Source organism: Astatotilapia calliptera, chromosome 5, assembly GCF_964374335.1.
Source record: "Astatotilapia calliptera chromosome 5, fAstCal68.1, whole genome shotgun sequence".
NCBI classification, from domain to species: domain Eukaryota; kingdom Metazoa; phylum Chordata; class Actinopteri; order Cichliformes; family Cichlidae; genus Astatotilapia; species Astatotilapia calliptera.
Genome location: NC_137426.1, coordinates 13,253,530 through 13,272,719, shown reverse-complemented (window position 1 = coordinate 13,272,719; position 19,190 = coordinate 13,253,530). Strand labels below are relative to the sequence as shown.

Genomic DNA, 19,190 nt, shown 5'->3' with positions numbered 1-19,190 from the left:
CATCTTATTTTTTTTGACCACAGTGCACATTAAACATTATATTTATAATTTCTTTTCTAAATTATGTTTTTGATCAATAGATTGAAAGCAACATCCATATTAAGCTTAATTAAATCTTATTAGTGTGTCCAGCTGGTTAGATAGAAATGCCTAAGGGTTTCTCCGGATATGAAAACACTAAGGGAAAATAAAAGTACAACCACTGACCCATTTTGAAGTTGTGTTTTTGTGGATTACTTTAGGAGGGTTGAGATCCTAAATAATATCATACCTCAGCTTCATCTTTCAGTATGGAAATTAAAGAAAGATGTATTTTTTTTACCATTGTAAAAGTGACTGCTGGCTTCTTTTATGCATTTGTGATATTTTCTCAAAAAAAAAGGTTAATGGTTACTGAAACATAAGGAGAACGAGTGAGAGACGATGTGCACTTGTACTGCCCTACATCTCCTCGACAATCCCCAAGCCACACCCATATTCCCTCATCCACATTTTGATTGGTTGGGCTGCAGGCAACAGTCTGCACTCTGTCCCCTCTCCCACCGCCTTTTTCCTGCCTTCTTGCTCTCTGTCTCTCCCCCCCGTTTCTGCTTTCCCCTCTCATCCATCCTCCCTCCCCCTCCAATTCCCCCCGCTCCATCTCCCTCTCCATGCAGCTTGCCAGTGAATGAGTCCAGTCAGACACAAGCTGTTTAACAGTGCAGTCTCTCTCTCTCTTTCGCTCACACATCTCTTTTACTCTCTCTCTCTGTCCTCTCCCGTCTCTGGAGCAGACAGTCAGTGGAGCATCGGCACGGCATCAGAGCGGCACAGGACTGACGGAGGAGGACGAAGTCGACAACTGCTGACAGAAAACAATTAAGAACATTTACGGCAGAACATCAATTGTAATACAGTTGAAAGCAGAGCAGAAGCAACAGATTGCCCTCACTTGCAATTGCTGCTACAACTGATGTTCTGGGCTTGGAAATGAAGCAGACTGGGAACAGCTCCTGGCATCTCGTGGTCAGTTTCTCTGTCTGAAAGAAATGCTTTTGCTCTGTACAAAGAGGAAGGAATTAACAGTGCTGAGCGACAGGAACCAAAAGCTTTGATTCAGTCGTAAAGCAACACGTTGCTGGGCGTCAGCACCACCTCCACCATCAGTGTCTCCTCACATCCACATCTTCCTTTCTACACTGGGATCTAAGGAAGAAATTCGAGCTTTGAATGCACAAACAGGAGGATGTTAGACTGGCATGCAGAGTGCAGAGTTTAGGGAGTTTTGCTGTGAATCAAAGAGCAAGATCTCGTTTTAACGGTGCAGGTGAGATCGGGTGCCGTCAGTAGTTCCACCTGACTCTCATTTTGACTTCTGACGACATGAGAGACATGAAAAGGACAATGCACATGAGGATCAACAAACCAGAAGCCAATAACTAGAGGAGAGATGACAGGAAAAGAGAGACCTAACCCTGGAGCACACGGTCACAGATAGATCCATAATTATTCTTTGAAACTATTTACCTGATCAAAAGTGAGCAACCTTGATGTATATCTTTCCACATTTCAGATTTCTATCATGTTTTTGCACCAGAGGACATTAATTTCACATACAGAGAAAGACGAACAGCAAAAACTTTATTTCATGTCAACTTGTGCCACCAGTCAGTGCAAGTAACTTTCTGCACCGATTCAAGTCGGTGTGAGTGCCTTGGGGCTCTCATTTGACTGTTCTTTTTGGAGTGAAGTGGATCTGCCGTGGGGGGCAGCTGACAACCATCCAAGACGCCGCGAGCCGTACTCCGCGTGAAAAATGCCCAGCCGCGCTTGGCCAAGCCGGCCGACCCGGGCCCGACGACGGGCCTCTACATGGAGAGGTCGCAGAGCCGCATCAGCCTGTCAGCGTCCTTTGAGGCCCTCGCTATCTACTTCCCCTGCATGAACTCCTTTGATGAGGATGATGGAGGTAAGTGGTAATGAAACACACACACATATGCGCAAACCTGCAAAGGACATCAACATGACTGATGGATTAATTCATAAAACACAGGCCTCCAAGATACATTATTTGTGTCTGTTAGGCAGTGAGTTATGTAAAACCTGCCAGAACTTGAAGGACAATCTCCTTTCAGCATGGGTTCATTGATCTAAAACCTAATAGGTAGTTTTTTCCTTTTTTTTTTTCAATTTTTAATATTCAATATTTTATCAGTCATTTTTTTTATAGTGGATGGAGGTCATTTAAAAATACCACATAAGAGAGCAGTGCCTAGCACTACAACCACAAAGACAGTAATATATTACTTTAATAGGAACTATTATCTATCAATATTTTACTGAAACAAAGTGAACAACAACTAAAAATAAAAGCAATCATGCTCTGAGACTGTCTGTCTATATCTGCCCCACTAGAGGCGCTAAAGTTATAAATATGGATATGTCATGTCTGCAGAGACTCTTGTGGCTTTGGTTGTCATTGTCAGTTTAAGCATTCTGTCAGGTATGAGAGTAAGCTGGTATTACTGTGTTGGACTTTTAGCAGAACTGTGGGTAGATAATGTGCATTTTCTACTATTCTAACACTTTGAAGAGCAGATATGTTAAGTGCATAAAAAGAAGTGAAAATCTTTACCAGTGATATCGACATTACATCTCTGTATGTGTGTCTATGACTGAGCGTGGCGCTGTGGTATATCATGTGTTGCATATGTTTGTCTCTGCGCTGTATACCACATATACTGTACGTTCATGCCTCTGTGGTTTCATTGTCAGGTTCTCATTGTTCAGATTGTCATTGCAACTATGCAGAGGGAGAAAGACAGCAAAGCCTATGCACACTTATATCCACTTTCATTGATGAGATTGCTGGTAGGATAAAGTAATTCCTCAAACTGGATGCATTAGATGATGTAATGTATTTTGCTCCTGAACTGGTATTATTGCAAACTACGTAACCTCTGATTCACTGTCGTATTAATCCTGCCTAGAAAACTGCATTACTAGTATCTTTTCTAGAGCCCAATTCATACTGGATTATTTGGCAGAGTATGCATTTTTTTCTGTTTCCTGTTGTTTGTTTGTTAAGTAACATTGGAGGACAATGAGCTGTGGTGGATAAACTGTGTTATGACTGTCTTTCCAAAGGAAACCACGCATCGTATCAAGGTTAACAACATATGTGGAAACGAATTGACATAAAGGGCAAAAGTGCTTTTAATCCATCTAAAGAGATATATATATATATATAAAAAATCCTGGTAAATTGGCTTCACCAGGGTTTTTATTTTTGGTATAAAGAATGTAAATGGGGAACACAATGTTCATGTATAAAAAAATTTATAAGAAACTTTTCATTGTAATTGAAAAAAAACAAATTCCACACAGTTAACATGAAAACAACAGTGAAAAACACACAAACACCTTCCTTACAATCCACTTGTTGTGGCTGTTTGATTGACTTGATTACCTTTATGAAATTACCTTTGTTTGGTTATAATGCATGTTTTTACCACACTATTAAGAAAAGTCATGTTAAAATGTATCCCATATGTTCATACAGTATATATTGCCAAATGATTTTGAAAATCTACACAAGTTTGGTGCATATCATTCTTAAAACACAGAAGATCAAAATTAAAACAAGTCTTAAATTATTTATGTGTTACTCTGTTTTGAAGACTTGGTCTATTTGTTAAAATGTAACTCTAAAACCAATAACTTTTAGAGTTACATTTTATGACAAACTCTTATTAATGTTGTCCACACACATGCAGAAGTGCTTTTTATTGTTTTTGCGGAAACCTACACATTGCAGAGATAGCCATAGATCTAAAAGCTGTGAGATCAAATAACAGGCTGGCCCATATACAGAGATGTGTATAAAATGTTCATCCTTAAGGACATTTTAACTGTGAATTTAAAAGTGTAAATGCTGCTCTTGTGTCACAGACATTTCTAAATCATACAGGAGAGATAAAAGGCCCAAACGGCAGCAGTCTGCATTTTTCTTATTTTAAAGACAGTTAGAAGTATTGGAATAGTTGGAACATGAGCCATTATTGGCTGAGACCACCTGTTATAATTATTTACATAGTAAATCATAGCAGTTTTCAAACCAACACATGCAGCAGCTGTGTCTAACCAAACCAGCGCTTAGAGGACTGTTTTTAGAAATATTGTGTACACCTGCGCCTGCTCAAGAGCACACAGACACACACACATTAGTGTGGTTATCTCTGTTGACTTCACCTGGACCCACAACACCAACACCCTGGAGAAGGACCAGCAGTGGCTGTACTTCCTCCGTGTGCTGAGGAAGAATAACCTGGACCGGAAGCTGCTGCTGGCCTTCTTCCCCTCCTCAGTGGAGAGCGTGCTCTCCTGCTGCCTGGGTGTTTGGTATGCAGGGGCCACAACTGAGAACAGGAAGGCTACGCAGAGGGTAACTAACACCACCAAAAAAAAAAAAATTGGCTGCCCTCTGCTACCTCATGAGGCCATAGCCAAATCCTCGTGTGTCAGGAAAACCAGTGCCAAAATCACAGGTGAACCCTTACACCCCGCCCACCACCCGTTTGACCAGCTGCCCTCTGGTCAATCAGGTCCCACACCTCCAGGATCACAAACAGGTTCTTCCCCTGGGGCATTCAGATTGTTAACAAACACTATCCCCCCACATCCCACCCACCTCACCAATCTGAGCCATGGTATGAGTAACCCCATGACTCAGGCCTCTGACATAGGGACTCTATTCAGACTTTTCTTTGCACTACTTTTAAGAACTTTGCAACTATTTTTTGTTCTCTAATGTCTGTCTTTCTCCTATTTTTTTGTATATATTCCTCTTGATTGTTTATCTTTCTCCTGTTTGTTATTTATTCCTGCTGTCTACTTTTTATATTTTATTCAGGCACAGTTGGTGTGGAGCACCCACAATCTCATTGTACATGTAGAATGGTATTCAGGATGAATCAAAACTAATACTCAAGCAGTCATTTCATGGTGTAAGCACTGCACGGGAAAGCTCAGTCTCTTACCAGCACAAGCACGCTCTTCTATGAGCACTCATGCATTGACAAATAGACGTATTCCCATGTCTAGACAAACAAATTTATATGTACAGGCATTTGTGATCGTAGGTATGCTGTATGAGCAAATACGCAGGTAAGCCTCAAGATACAAGCGCGCACACACACAGGAACATGAAAGCAGTGTGTGAGGTAATCAGAGCGAAGCGACAGGCCGTGGTTTGTGGCTCTCCATCTAATTAAATGCTAATATGGCTGCTGATTGTGGCTGACTGCAGCTAAATAGAGGCCTGATTGCAGGTTAATTCTCTCTCTCCCGTTTTCTGTCTCATTGTCTCTCTCACATGCTCTCTCAAGCCTTCACTCCCTCCCTGAGCCATTTTCACTCTGCAGTTTTGAAATCCTGTTTGCAGGTTAGCTCTGTCTTTCCACCTTAAATTGCCTTTTAATCGCTTGACTTCTTGTTTCCCTTCCCCTTCCTTTTTCCCCTTCCCTTGCTCTCTTTGTTTCATTTGTCCTCTCTCTCGCTTCATTTCAGCTCAATTCAAATATGCTTCTCTGACAGCACAGGAAGGAGAGTACTGTTCTAACAACAATAAGAAAGAACAGGTGAAAAAGTAGAAGCAAGGCAAGACAGTAGCCCTATCTGCAAGGGTACATCTCACTGATGTGCTGGATTTAAATTTACTTTAAAAGAACTGCTAAAAGCAATTGTAGGATTTTAGAAGCCATCACAACTACTTGTTTTGACGGTCAGATGAGGAGAAGAAATTGCTTGGCTTGAGTGTGTTTTATAGCTAAAACACATCCATTTTATTCATGGAAGTATTTCTTAACACTTCTGCAAATTGACCTGTGTCCTGCTTGTTTGTTTGCTTAGCTTGGTCACTGACAGCACACCGCTGCCTTGTTTTGGAGTATATTTGCACTCTGTATTTGGTCAGTAATGTTTATCCTGTGTGTAATATTAAAAATGTAATTTATTATATTGGGATTAGATTGAGCTCTGAATAAGTATTACATATGACAGATATAATATTTACCTTTTACTGTCAAATAGAGGTGACACAATATGGAAACCTCAAAATTACATCACATGATTAAGGTGACAATCAGTGGGCAGCAGCATGGCTTCATGCCAGGAAGGAGCAGCGATGATGATGTTTGCTTTGAGAATGCTGATAGGGAAATATGCAGAAGGTCAGATGGAGCTACACTGTGTCTTTGTGGATCTACAAAAAGCATAAGAGAGAGGAAGAGTGGCATTTTATGAGGAAGTCAGGAATTACAGATAAGTATGTGAGGCTGTAGCAGGTCATGAGGACAGTGCGACAGTGGTGAGGTGTGTGTAGTAGGAGTGACAGATGGGTCAGAGGAGGGAGGGGTGGGATTACATTTGGGACTGGCTCTGAGCATCTTCGTGTTTGCAGTGTTGATGGACAGGTTGATAAATGAGGTCAAGCAGGAGTTTCTGTGGACTAGGATCACAGTGTGATCTGCAGTGAGAGTAGGGAGAAGGTGAAAGAGAGCCTGGAAAAGTGGAGGTATGCACTCAAGAGAAGAGGAGTAAAGGTGAATAATGCAAGACAGAATATGTGTATGAGTGAGAGGGAGACAGATGTAGCAGTGAAACTGAAAGGAAAACAGGTAGTAAGGGTGACTGCGTTTAAATACCTGGAGTTCACCACCTAAAGCAGTAGACAGTGCACAAGAGAGGTGAAAAAGAGAGTGTAGACAGGGTGACGAGGGTAGAGATGAGTATCAGGAGTGATTTGTTCCAGAAGGATCGCAGCAGGAATAACCGGGAAATTTACAAGATGGTAGTGAGACCTGCTATGACTTACAGTTTGGAGACGGTGGCACTAACAGGAAGACAGGAGGCACAGCTGGAGATTTTTCTTGTGACTGATAAGAATGGACAGGATTAGAAATGAGCATATTTTAGAGGGGCGAGTCTAGGGCACGTTGACTTGGACCTGTGCAGAGGAGAAACAGTGGATATGTTGCACAAAGGATGTTGAATATGGAGCTGCCAGGCAGGAGAATAGGACAACCACTGAGAAGGACATTTGGAGGGTTGGTGTGACAGAGGAGGATTCTGAGAGAAATGGAAGGTGTGCAAACCCCTAAAAGGAGTAGCTGAACAAATAGAAGACGGACATATACAATATACTGATAAAATGGTGGTGTAAACATGGGGAAGGTTTAAGTACTGAGCTCAGGGTATGTACAAGTAATCCCTGGATTCACACTTTTCTAAATGTTCTGTTTGAGACAGTTTTTTCTGCTCACTCAGGAGAAAAAACAGCTTTAAAAGAAAGTGGTCTTAACAGGAAATGAGCTAAAGCACCTCCAGACTGGCAAACCAACTCAGGGGCCACACTACAACCCAGTATAAGATAAATAAGGATTATTTTCAACTCCATAATAATAGGTCCCCGTTAAAATGAAACAGCCACCACATAATTGGGAAAAGCAGAACAGTTGTAGGTTGGTAAAAAAAAAAGGACGACTGATCCTTAATTGTAAGCCTTTTAATTGACCAAATAAGTGGGAAATGAGCTGTGATTCATGTAAATAGAGTTTATGTACTCCCTGATAGTTAAAAAATAAACAACAATAAATGAATTCATGCTTATAGTACATGCCCCAGCTGATGACACACAGCCTTATGTAGGCCATGCATGTGTTATTAGCAATTCAGGTGTCAGGTTTCACCATTTAGGTGACAGACTGACAGCTGAGTTGATTCTCCAGGATTACGTTAATGTAAAATATGAAAGCCAGTCATCAGTGCATGCATTTTTTCCCCTATCATCTGTTTGAACCAACGTCCCAGGGAACAGTGAATCTCACAGTAATGGAGTTTATTCCAGAAGTAACTTTATGCCGTAAAGCGCAAATGCCACTTTCTTATTTTCTCCTTCTGGTTCTGACTTTACACACTTTGCTGCCGAATGTCCTCTTGTTGCACTCAGCTGTGCTTTTTAAAGGAAAGTGACGAGAGTGATAACATAGTGAGAAATGCTCCAATTTAGCGATGTAATTAATGAAAGCTTCTCAGTATGCGTTGCTGCATTTTATTCTGAGCTGATTCCCCCTTCAGTGGATGCAGAAACTAATTGTTGTGCCTCTTCTATGATATGTTTTTGTCAAATCTTCCTACAAAACTGCACCTGAGTGTCTACCATAAGTGGGATAAGTATCATCACTGGAAAGTAAAAGTAAAGGCATTCATAGCAGCACTCGATATTATTCCATGAAAAATGCTTCATGCAAAAAGCTGAACAATTGAGCCTAAAGAACTTGTGAGATGGTTGAATTGAAATGGAAAGCCTCATATCTTTACTTTATTGGATGAGTGATGTGTCTGAGCTTATTTATTTATTTATTTTCCAACAAGCTTTAATTTGTGTCAGTTGCAAATATGATCTCATATAACACAACATCCTATCCATCAGCACGGGACAGGGTCCAAAACCCAGAGACGCACACTGGTAATGTGTGAAAGATACAGAGAAACACAATCAGTAAAAAAAAAATCAATGTAAGGTCCTTAAATTGTAAGTAAAAACTATTAGTCTTATTGTCAGTAAATTATTTAAATTACATTTGTGGATTTTTAGAAATCATCTGTATAAAGTAAACATCATCTAAATATCCATAGCTGTGGCTGGTGTTTCTGAGTGATCTACTTTATATAGACGACCTATGAGGTCACTAGTCTGGTGCTATTGCACGTTTTTCTTATTCTATAATACATTGTGTGATACTGTATTGTATTTTGCCATTCCCCAAGTTGAGCCATTTTATCTTATGCATGTTATTGTGTTCTCTACACTGTTGTGTTGTTCAGCCCCTGATTGATCCTGCAAATTTCATTGTACTAGCCCTGCTTGTCCACTTAACAGCTGCAAGTACTTTAAGTAGTAAATAAGGCTAGGACAATACTATATGAATGCGGTCCAGTTTTATTTTCCAGAGTCCAAAACTAGATTTTTTTTGTCTATCTGATTTTAAAAAAAAATGCTGTGTACAAAAAATACAACCAGCAGAGACAAGTTCTCTTTTTCTTTGAATGTAAAATGAAAATGAAAACAATAATGTTTAAGTGTTTTAGGGAGAACACTTTTTTTCCTCTCAGACTTGTTCTCGTTCACTCTAATCCTGCCATTAATCAGATAGAGAAAAAAAAACTCTAATAGAAACAGAACAGGCGCTCCTGGTGCTGCTGTACTGGGAGATTAATTGACTTTATATTTCATTGTGTGAGTGTGTGTGCTGCAGTAATTCTTTGCTTGTGGGAACAAAATGTTCTCATAAGGAGAAGGAAATTAGGAAAATCTTCCAAAGTGGTGATTTTATCCCTTACTTAGCTAATTTAGGATGAAATCTGAAGATCAACAGCAGGATTATGTACAGGTTTACACTTGGACTGCTCCTCTGCGAGGACACGTGTTAGTGTCTATTTATTTAAACTGCAGAATCCAGATTTCCTATAGAAACATTAAAAGAACTACCTTTTAGTTAGAAATGAAAGTGTTAAATGTGTGTGTGTGTGAAGTACGAATGTGCATCAGGTATTATGGCTTCATAAAGCAGCTAGACGAGATGTCACTTCTAAAAGGAGGATCTGGGACATTAGCCTTCTGCAAATCAGGAGAGAGAGAGTGAGCAGAATGACATGAAGGGAAATTGAGAGGAAGGGAGTTGGGACTTATGTATGATGAGCATAAGTGGAGCGAGTAAAGAAAAGAAGCAGGATGGAAAAATGACATGAAGAAAGAGGATATCAGTCAAACATCAGCTGGCGATAGATACGGAGGAATAGGACAAAAGTGGTAAAGGTGAAAAGAAGAGCATGAGGAGGGACGAAGAAGGTAAGACTGAAAAAAAGTACAATAGCACAATAGGTCTCCTTTTCCCTTCTTGCTTTAAAAAGAAGTTAAATCTTTCATGCTCTCTTCCTTCTTGCATCTCTTGTTTTTTTCTTTTCCTCCTTCCCCTGCTCCCCTTCATTGAATAACAACTCGTTTTCCTCTTCTGTTCTGCTGTGAAGTCACACAGAGGCCAAGTGTATGAAGAGAAGGCAGTGGAGAGATTAAGGAAAAGAGCAAAATATTTCCAAGTCAAAATAAGGCAAAGTCTGTGCAGTAGTGTTCTTTATGAAAATAACTGAAAGAAAGATGCCAAAGATATGAATTAGTAGCGGAAGAACTGAGGAGAAGAACAGAAAAAGCAGAGAGGTCTCTGGTGTGCTTCTAAGCTAGAGAGACGACCCAGAAAAGTCAAGAGTAAAAAAAATGGACTGCCAGGAAAGGAGGTCTATTCTATAGGGAGGGCAAGGAGGAGGGGCTGGAGGGAGGGAGGTAAAGGCTGCAGGTGTTCATTTGTTATACTGAGCAATATGGCAGCAGGGAGTGTGTTCTTAGGTGTGTTTTAGTCTGATGCGGGAACAGAGATCGAGTTGTTGCTTTAACACAGTGTTTTTCTCCACGGGGTACAAAAGCACGTCAGCAGCGCCACATGGCAGGGGAAGGTTTGATGAATTTCTTACCCGGAGATTATAATGCAATATGACATCCTCTTTAACAAACCAGCAGCTCGTCTCTTTTCACACCAATGGGAATGAAAGAGCTGCGAGGAGACGAAGATCTAATGTTGGCAAATTCTCTGTGCCGAATGTCGCTCACTGCTTTGTAGAAGACAGTTTGAATTTCTTTGAAGCCTTATTCAGATTGAACACAAAGCAAAATGGAAATCAAGGAAATGGCAAGGTCCTTTTAGAGACGATTGTTACTGCTTGAAAGACATTAATGAAATGCCTAAGAGTAATTATTTGGGCAGTAAAGGGGACCTCGGATCACCAGTTCAGTCTGAGTGAAAAATTTTTTTAAATATTAAATAAAAAAGAGGGAAAAAAGCTTAAAAAGGATGGTAAGTTTTTTCCTACAGCTCACGCTAGTACTACTCAGCTGCACAGCATTATGGTTTCTTTATTTTCACATCACGATCAGCATCCAAAGCACAAAACAAATGCAATTCTAATTGAAAATAAAAGAAAAAGCACACACCACCATCTTTACTATAATAACGAATAGCTATGCCAACCACCACAGAACAGAGCCCCCTACTGTGCGCATGTGTTGCATTATTGGCAAAGGTTTCCTGTTTCAGCCATTTACCAGCTCTTACTCCGCATCCTTTGTGTCCTTCTTGCTTCCTTATGTTGTGTTACTGGCAGTATTGTCTGGTTGTGTAGATCCAAACAGAAACCAACATCCATTCAAAAACAAAAACATTTTTTGTTTGTTATTTTGTGTTTTAATGGACTCCAAAAGACCTAACAGCACTCATATTCAATCTGTGTGACATAAGCACAAGCTCAGATCAAGTCAAGCATTTGTTACGTGTGCAGATGCATAGTGTTGATACTGAATTTGCTAGCAATGGGTTCACTGAAAATGTGTCCTGCTACTACTAAGTTATCCACCTGCACAGTTCAACCTTTGTAAAAATCACACCCAAAATAAAAAATCTTTTCATTTAATTCACCCAGTGATTAAAATTATCCCAAGTGTAAATGGAAACTTAGTTGTGTAGAAATGTAAAAGATTTTGTCATATCAGTGCATCTGGCCAAGAGCAGCTCTGTATTTGCATGCATTCTGCGAATTGTAGCATAAAATGTAGTTTAAACAGCTGCCCGATTCCTCATTCAGCAGTATGTTAGGCAAATGTGATGTGAATGCAGCTGACCTTTAAAGCAGGCAGCAACTCATGAGGTTCTAATAAAACATGAGCGACTAGCTATCAGATATTGCGGCTTATATCTATTGCAAAAAGCATTCTCTTGGTGTAGCAGGCCTGCAAATGAATGGATTACTTGCTGACAGCGAGCTAGAACCATCTGGCACTCTGAAGCGTTCTTGCTTTCAGTGATACTAGATAATTGATGAAATAAATCGATTTCTATGCTGGACCCTATTGTAGAATTTGTGCTTTCCAGACACCATTTACACTGGCAACTAACTCACTGGGGGTGCTTAAAATAACTGATCTCCTTTTAAATACCCCTTCAGATTTCAGACTGACATAGTTCCAAATAGGGGCTGGACTCAGACACTAGGACGAGATGCAGGGATCCAAGCAAGGACTAAAAATAACAAGAAAGCCAAAGAATTAGGGAAAGGTAGAAAAAAAAATACGTAAGATGAGTACAGAAATGAAATGAAGGTCTGAATGATGCCTGACTGTCTTGACAGGCTGCATTGTGACAGCCTGAGAGCAGGAAGTCAAGTTGACGTGGGTTTCAAGTGGAGACAAAGCCAGACGAGACAGCCTCTGCGATTCCTCTCCAAACATACCGTTACATAATGAATGAGAGTGAGATTTCATTCTTAATGCCACAGCCTGTTAACAGCCGTGCTTTGTGTGGTAATGACAGGAAGCCACCGAGAGGCAATTTGAATGTGTTGATCCGACGAGCTTTGACAGCCACCTCCCATTGTCTCTCATGACAGGTTAAAATCACCACTTCCTGCTCAGGCTCCTGGTAAACTGCTGTGATTACTAGAACCTTTAATGAGTTAAATAGAAATATTAAGTAAAAAAAAAACTTTTCCTACTTCATAGTTTCCCCCTTTGTCCAATTTGTTTTTGGACTCTTCTTCCTTTCGTTCTTCTCTTTTATCATCATGTTTCATTGTCTTCCCTCACCTCTTTTCAGCCATCATTGCCTCTAATTTTCTGCTGTCTCCTTCACCTCCTGCTCTCACCTGTCATAATTTTTTCCCGCTCCTTTTCCTCTTTTGGCAGTCCTTTCTTCCTGTGCAGTGACCTGACTCTTCACCTCTCTGTTTTCTGACATTATGCCCATCTTCCGTGCTGTCAAAAACTAGCTATGAGTTATAGCAACTTGGATTTTATTTTTGTTGCTTGAACATCATTTTTGCGAGATGTTGCAGACACCACAGTCAGTGCTTAGACCCATTCTGGGTCTAAATAAAACCTCTCACTCAAATAATTCAATATATTGTAGAAAAAGAAAAGGAATTAATGACAGATTTATTATTTTAAAGCATCTTAGTGAGTGGAAATCTTGATTTCCCATACCCTTGTTTCCCTTCCTTACCCCTAACTGGTTACAGCAAATGAGCCGGGTTTGTCAGAGGTTTCTTCCTGTTAAAAAGGGGTTTTTCCTTTCCACCTTTGCCAAGTGCTTGCTTACTGATGCTTGGTGTTTTCCCTTTATTATTGTAGGGTGTCTACCTCACAATGAAGCACAATGACATGACTGTTGTTATGATTTGGCGATATATATATATAAATAAAACTGAATTTGAATTAGAAACTAAATTAGTCCAACATCTGTATATTTTTTTTCACTACAGCTGTATTTTGTTGTGTTTTCTGTGTTATTATCGTATTTCCAAAGAGATTTTTGGAAGACAAATACATTAAATGTGTCAGCAAAATATATTTTACACTATGTCCTTTTTCTGGCAAATAAAACAGCTCTTGTGTATACACTTAAGCAGCTTTTTAAGGGAGGACAACAATTGATATCTGAAAATTCATAATTTTTGAGAAAACATGCACTTTTTCTGTCCTCATAGAAAAAGTTTCAGTCCTTGTCCTTTCTTAGCTCGGCTAAAGGAAACATAACACTGTAAAGCGAAGAACAATAAAACGGTAATGGCTACTAAAAAGAAGAGACAAAACTGCAAAAGTAAAAACAAGGGTCCTGAAATCTGAATAAATTGGCAGTAATATGATTCAATGAAACAAACTCTTTAGAAAAACAACCAGTTAAACAGCTTTGAACTACATCTGCATAGTGTTAACTCACTTCAAATTACTACCAAACAGAATCTGCACAGTAAAGACGAATACACAGTGAACTACAGGAGACTCAGGGGCAGGCTGCTCACATTATATCACAGCACTGCCCGAATGACATCAGTGCTTCCCTTAAATTAGATGTCAGCAACAAGGTGAGTTTGCTGATTGGTGAGCTGGATGGGTTGCCTTTCCAATCAGGGTCGAATGAATCCTGGAAGCAGACTAATTGGCACTTGGGTCCAATCATGGTTCAAGGACTGCACAGCAGGATCTACATATCATGAAAACACAGAAGAGGTTAAGCAGATGGGTGGGTGACAGTGGTCAAGGCCATAACATTTGGCAAATGTTCTTATTTGAGTGCTAGATGAGATTTATTGCCACTCTCGTATCTGATAAATTTAAATTAAGGCTGCAGCTAGCAGCACAACCACCCCACCTCCCCTCCTCATGACCTCCCCCTTCTGATGCTTTAATTTGTGAACACTTAAGAGAAAATATATCACAGCCACCGCTTTCATTTAGTTTTACTCGAATTTCTTAAATTTGAAATGCTCGCGAAAGAGCCCTTTTCATGAAACCGCATGAAGATAAACATGTGCTCCACCTACTGATGTCTCAGAATTTTAGCAGTAACATTTACAATCCGTTTGTTTGGTATCATAATGCTAATAAAATCAAGCTACATAGCAAAAAGCTTAGAAAATTATCTGATGCTATTATTGGATCAACTAAGCTCAGATTATCCAACGCTTTTTGTCTCTGTTCTTGCAGAAGTGTTGCATCTACACTAAGTAACTGAGTGTAAAGATGTTCACTGGCTCTAACTGAATTTTCTATGGAACATGTTTCTGTAATGAATATTAGGAGTTGCTGTAAAGATGTATGTAACATGCACTGAATCTAATATGATGTCCTCTCATTGGGAGAGATTTTGTGAGTAGAAAATAGTCCATCACTGTACAAAGATATGCTCATGGATATTTTCTCAGTAGTGTTCCAAATTCTGTTTGCAGCTCTGGGGATTTGTGGTCTCTTTTCATATAATTGAAAGCATTCATTTCAAAATTAATTAATTATATTTTAACATCTATTAATCGCCATTTACAATCCCCCAAGAATCAGTTTACCACCAAGAATTTTCTCTCCAACAGCACCTTAAGGACACGAAGACTTTTGTAGTGATATTTCGCTAGTTTATCAGAACAAAAAGTATCCATAATTCTTTTTTATCCACATTTCTGTCAAAATGTTGAAAGATAATTCATTTTACTGTGATAGAGGACTAACTAAAGAAAAGAAAGTAACACAGATGTTAGGCTTTTTGTTTAATGATAACATATGCAACCTGTCTTTTTCTATACATCCTTATTTACTGGGTCCTTTTTTATTTTTAGACAAACCAGGGGTGCACACAGTAGATTATCAATAATCCATTAAAAACAAGACAATTTGTCATCTGGCGTTATGAAATTTTAAAACTGTAACAGCTGTTAGAATATCAGAGTGAGCTTGGATTAGCTGGTACAAGAAAATATACTTTGAAAATAAGTTTTGGGATTGTTACTACTTGTAAAAAAGGAAATTTGCTTTTTCAGGTCAACTCTAAGTTATGATGTGTAAAATACTTTATAATATTTTGGAGAAGGTTTCCTTAAAAATGACCTCTAGTGTCCGTATAAAATAATTCTAATATAGATCTAACTCAACTTTGGACCATTTCTTTCTAATTTCATTGTTATACTTGATTCTTCAGAGTCTATTTTCAAAAGTCCTTGCTCAGGCATTTTCTTGCTTTTAAAAAAAGTGCTTGTTGGAGCCTCTGCTTCCATTCTGGACCAGTTATTCCTCTTCACTGCCCTGCGGTTCTAATATAGACCTTGGCGGGAACAAATCACCATAGTGCCAGCTGTAATAGAGGTTAGAGGACTCTCTTGTGTGGATGTGAGAGTGAGTGCTTACACAAGGGCTTTTTGTGTGCACGTGTGAGTCCTTTATCAAAGAACTAGCCAAAATCATGTTAAATTTATTTCATTGAAAGGACCAACAAAATTGGTGCTCCTTAAAGTGATTTATTCTCCCTGCAGCAACACAAGAAAACTGTCCAGTCATCGCTTGTAAGTAGAAAAAGGGTTCTTGCACTGCCATTGATTTGATCAAGATATTATCACTGATAATGTGCTGGATAGAAATGTTATACTGGTTCAGACACTAGTCTGATAAGATAATCCTACACCATATCTGACTTTATTATGCTTCCTTTTCAGATTGTACAGGGACCTGTTTGATTACCTGAAACTAATCAGTTTTTTAAACTTAAAAAGTTGTCTTTTTAACTTTTTATCTTAATGAGGACAATATTTTTTGGTTTCTGAACATGTATTGTTCTGCATTGTACTGTACCTCAGGTCCAGTACAGTCTTTAGCACTGAACATCCACTTTTCTACCAATTAGCAAATGCTGGGATGCTAATACACTAAACTCCAATGGTACTTACTGCATGTTTTGCCTTATGGTAACTTTGCAAGTCAAAAATCTTTAAACTGCTAATCATTAGAGTAACAGTCAGAACATGTTGGGATGCTGATGTTAACACTAGTACAGTGGCTACAAGACTGCAAAGTTTTGCATGTAGTAAACTGCGAGATTTTTTTCCTTTTTGATCCGTTAAAAAAATAAAAAAAAACTATCAGGTTAGAGTCAAAACAGATGTACTAGATGAAAAAACGCTGATAGGACAAAGTATTTTCATAAAAAAAAACAATAAAAAACCCAAAAAGTAAATAGTTATGAATTTGTTTGCCTGCAATTGAGTGAAATAAGTATTTGAATTCTGGCTCCAGTGGGCAAGAATCCAGTCTGTGCCCACATGGCACACAGATTGCAATTAATCAGTCATTAAATTACAGATCCTCCTGATCCTCCTGAAGTCTTGGGTGGTGGAGCAGGTCACCTACTAATCAGAAGGTTGGTGGTTCGATACCTGTCTGCTCCAGTCTACATGCCAAATATCCTTGGCAAGAAACTAACTCCAAGTTGCTCTCCAATGCATGAATGCGTGTGAACCAGTCCATTTACCATGTGTATGAAGCACACCTGTCCACAGAATCAGTTTCTTCCAGTCCAACCTCTCCATCACCATGGGCACAACCAAAGTCAAATGATGTCAGAAACAAAATTATAGACCTATACAAGGGTTAAATAGGCTACGAGGCCATCAGCAAGGAGCTTAGTGAGAACGTGACAACTGTTGGTGCGAATATTTGGAAATGGAAGAACTATAAAATGACCATCAAATGCTCTAAGTCTGGAGCTCTATGCAAGATCTTGCCTATGGGGTGAGGATGATCATGAGAAGGGGTTGTGGATCAGCCCAAAACTACACAGGAGGAGCCTTGTTCGTGTGTAGTGTGTCACCATTGGTAACACACTACACCGGTAATGGCGCCCAAGGTCCCCTATGCTTGCAAGCATAGGGAACATGTACAGGCAAATGATACAGAGATGGTTTGGGATAAAGTTCTGTGGTCACATGAAATCAAAATCAAACTCTTTGGCATTAACTCAACCAGCAGTGTTTGGATTAAGTGAATACTATCTACCTCCACAGTCACACGTGGAGGTGGAAATATTATACTTTGAGGCTGTTTTCCCGGTAAGGGTACAGGTTGACCTCACTGCATTAAGGGGCCAATGGATGGGACTTGTTTTCATTCATAGGGCTTGTTTTGTAAAAACAACAGAACTGTAATTAAAAAAACATATTTTATGATAAACTCTCACCCTATCATAGCTGGCATAGGCTCCGCCCCCAATGACCCGGAACTGTAAGAGCAGACAAAAACGAATGGATGAATCTTCCCATATGGAAAAGAAATAGTAAAAACTTTCATGAGTAAATCATATAAGGTTTACATGATTTACTCATGAAAGTGGCCACTTTCTCATTACTTTCATATATTGTTTTAGTAAGTATCCAAAACATACAAGTTTCATTATATGATTTTTCAAGGGATCTTATATCTGTTTTCACTCTTGTATGCTTTTCATACAAGTTTCACACAAGACAGATACAAACTTTATAAGATTTATATATATCTTTTCCATATCAGTTTTTACCACCATAGGGATTTCATAAAATAACAAACTCTGCCGTTCTTTGCATTTTACACAAAATTATGTAAATATTGAAAAAAAGTTTTAATGGTGATCAAACATGCTTTGCATTACATAAAATTGTAAAAAATAATTAAAAACTGAGTATTTTACATTTCTTTCTATCATGTGAGTGTCTTATAAACTTCCTTTAGCTGCTTTGGCTTGTATCAAAGAGTAAAAAAAAGAGTTAAGTGTATGGGGTCTGTCAGACAACGAGGATAAATATGAGTTGTGTAATTCTCTGGAAAGCTGTTTATCACTTTGTTAAATTGCTTCAGTGGCAGAGTACTTACAGTATGGAGGAGCAGAAATAAATCATCTTTCTTTTTTTCTCCCTTTCATTATCACATTTCATCGATGCTGCCAACCCTTCATTTTATCTCTATCTTTTCTGTAGCTCTCGATCCTGCCACTCAAACTCTGTCTTGTTCTTTTTAATTTGGGCTTCTTCTCTTTTGTAACTCGCCATCTTGACAGATATTTTTCTTCTTCCAAGAGGCCCTGCCTCTTTACATTATTTTTTCTTCCTGTCTCTCTTTGTCTTTCTATCGGAAAATAACTAGCCTTTTGCTGAATATAACATCGCTTGTTCTTCTAACACAATAAATGTTTTATAGATGAGAAACAGTCATCCAGTATGTTCAAATCAGAGCAATGAGAATCTTAGATTTGTGTGGAAGTGGTATTCAAGTAAATAATGCATACGTATGCTGACGTCAGTGTCCTCATATCTTCCTTGATGTCACTAGACTGAGCACTTTTTCTCAGAAGCCACAGGGATGGAAAGAAATGATTCAATGAGGTTCTGTTAGTATTTTTATCCAGTGAGTGTTTAGCTGGTCTTACAGAGGGATTTGGGCTGGCTGTAGCTCAGGAGGTAGAGCAGGTTATACACTGGTAGATGGTTCGATCCCTGGTTGCTCCAGTTTGCATGCTAAAGTATCCTTGGGCAACATACTGAACGCCAAGTTTCTTTCTGGAATGTGTGTGAATGTTAGACAGGAAGCACTTGGGTAGAAAAAGCATAGAAAAAAGTTCTGGTATGAATGATTCAATGAGGCATGTTATATAAAGCGTTTTGAGTGCACGATCGTGGCTCAAAGAGTTGGCAGTTCGTCTTGTAACCGGAAGGTTGCCGGTTCAAGCCCTGGCTCGGACAGTCTCGGTCGTTGTGTCCTT

General features: G+C 39.2%; 1 protein-coding gene across 1 annotated transcript in view; it reads left to right on the top strand.

Moving 5' to 3' along the window:
• The first annotated feature begins 661 nt into the window (after positions 1-661).
• rims4 (regulating synaptic membrane exocytosis 4) overlaps positions 662-19,190 on the top strand; it is a 70,186-nt gene continuing 51,657 nt past the window's right edge. Inside the window, exon 1 of the mRNA XM_026167306.2 lies at positions 662-1,948. Within this exon, the coding sequence (XP_026023091.1) occupies positions 1,852-1,948 (97 nt within the window). The 5' untranslated portion in view covers positions 662-1,851. The remainder of the gene's footprint in view (positions 1,949-19,190) is intronic.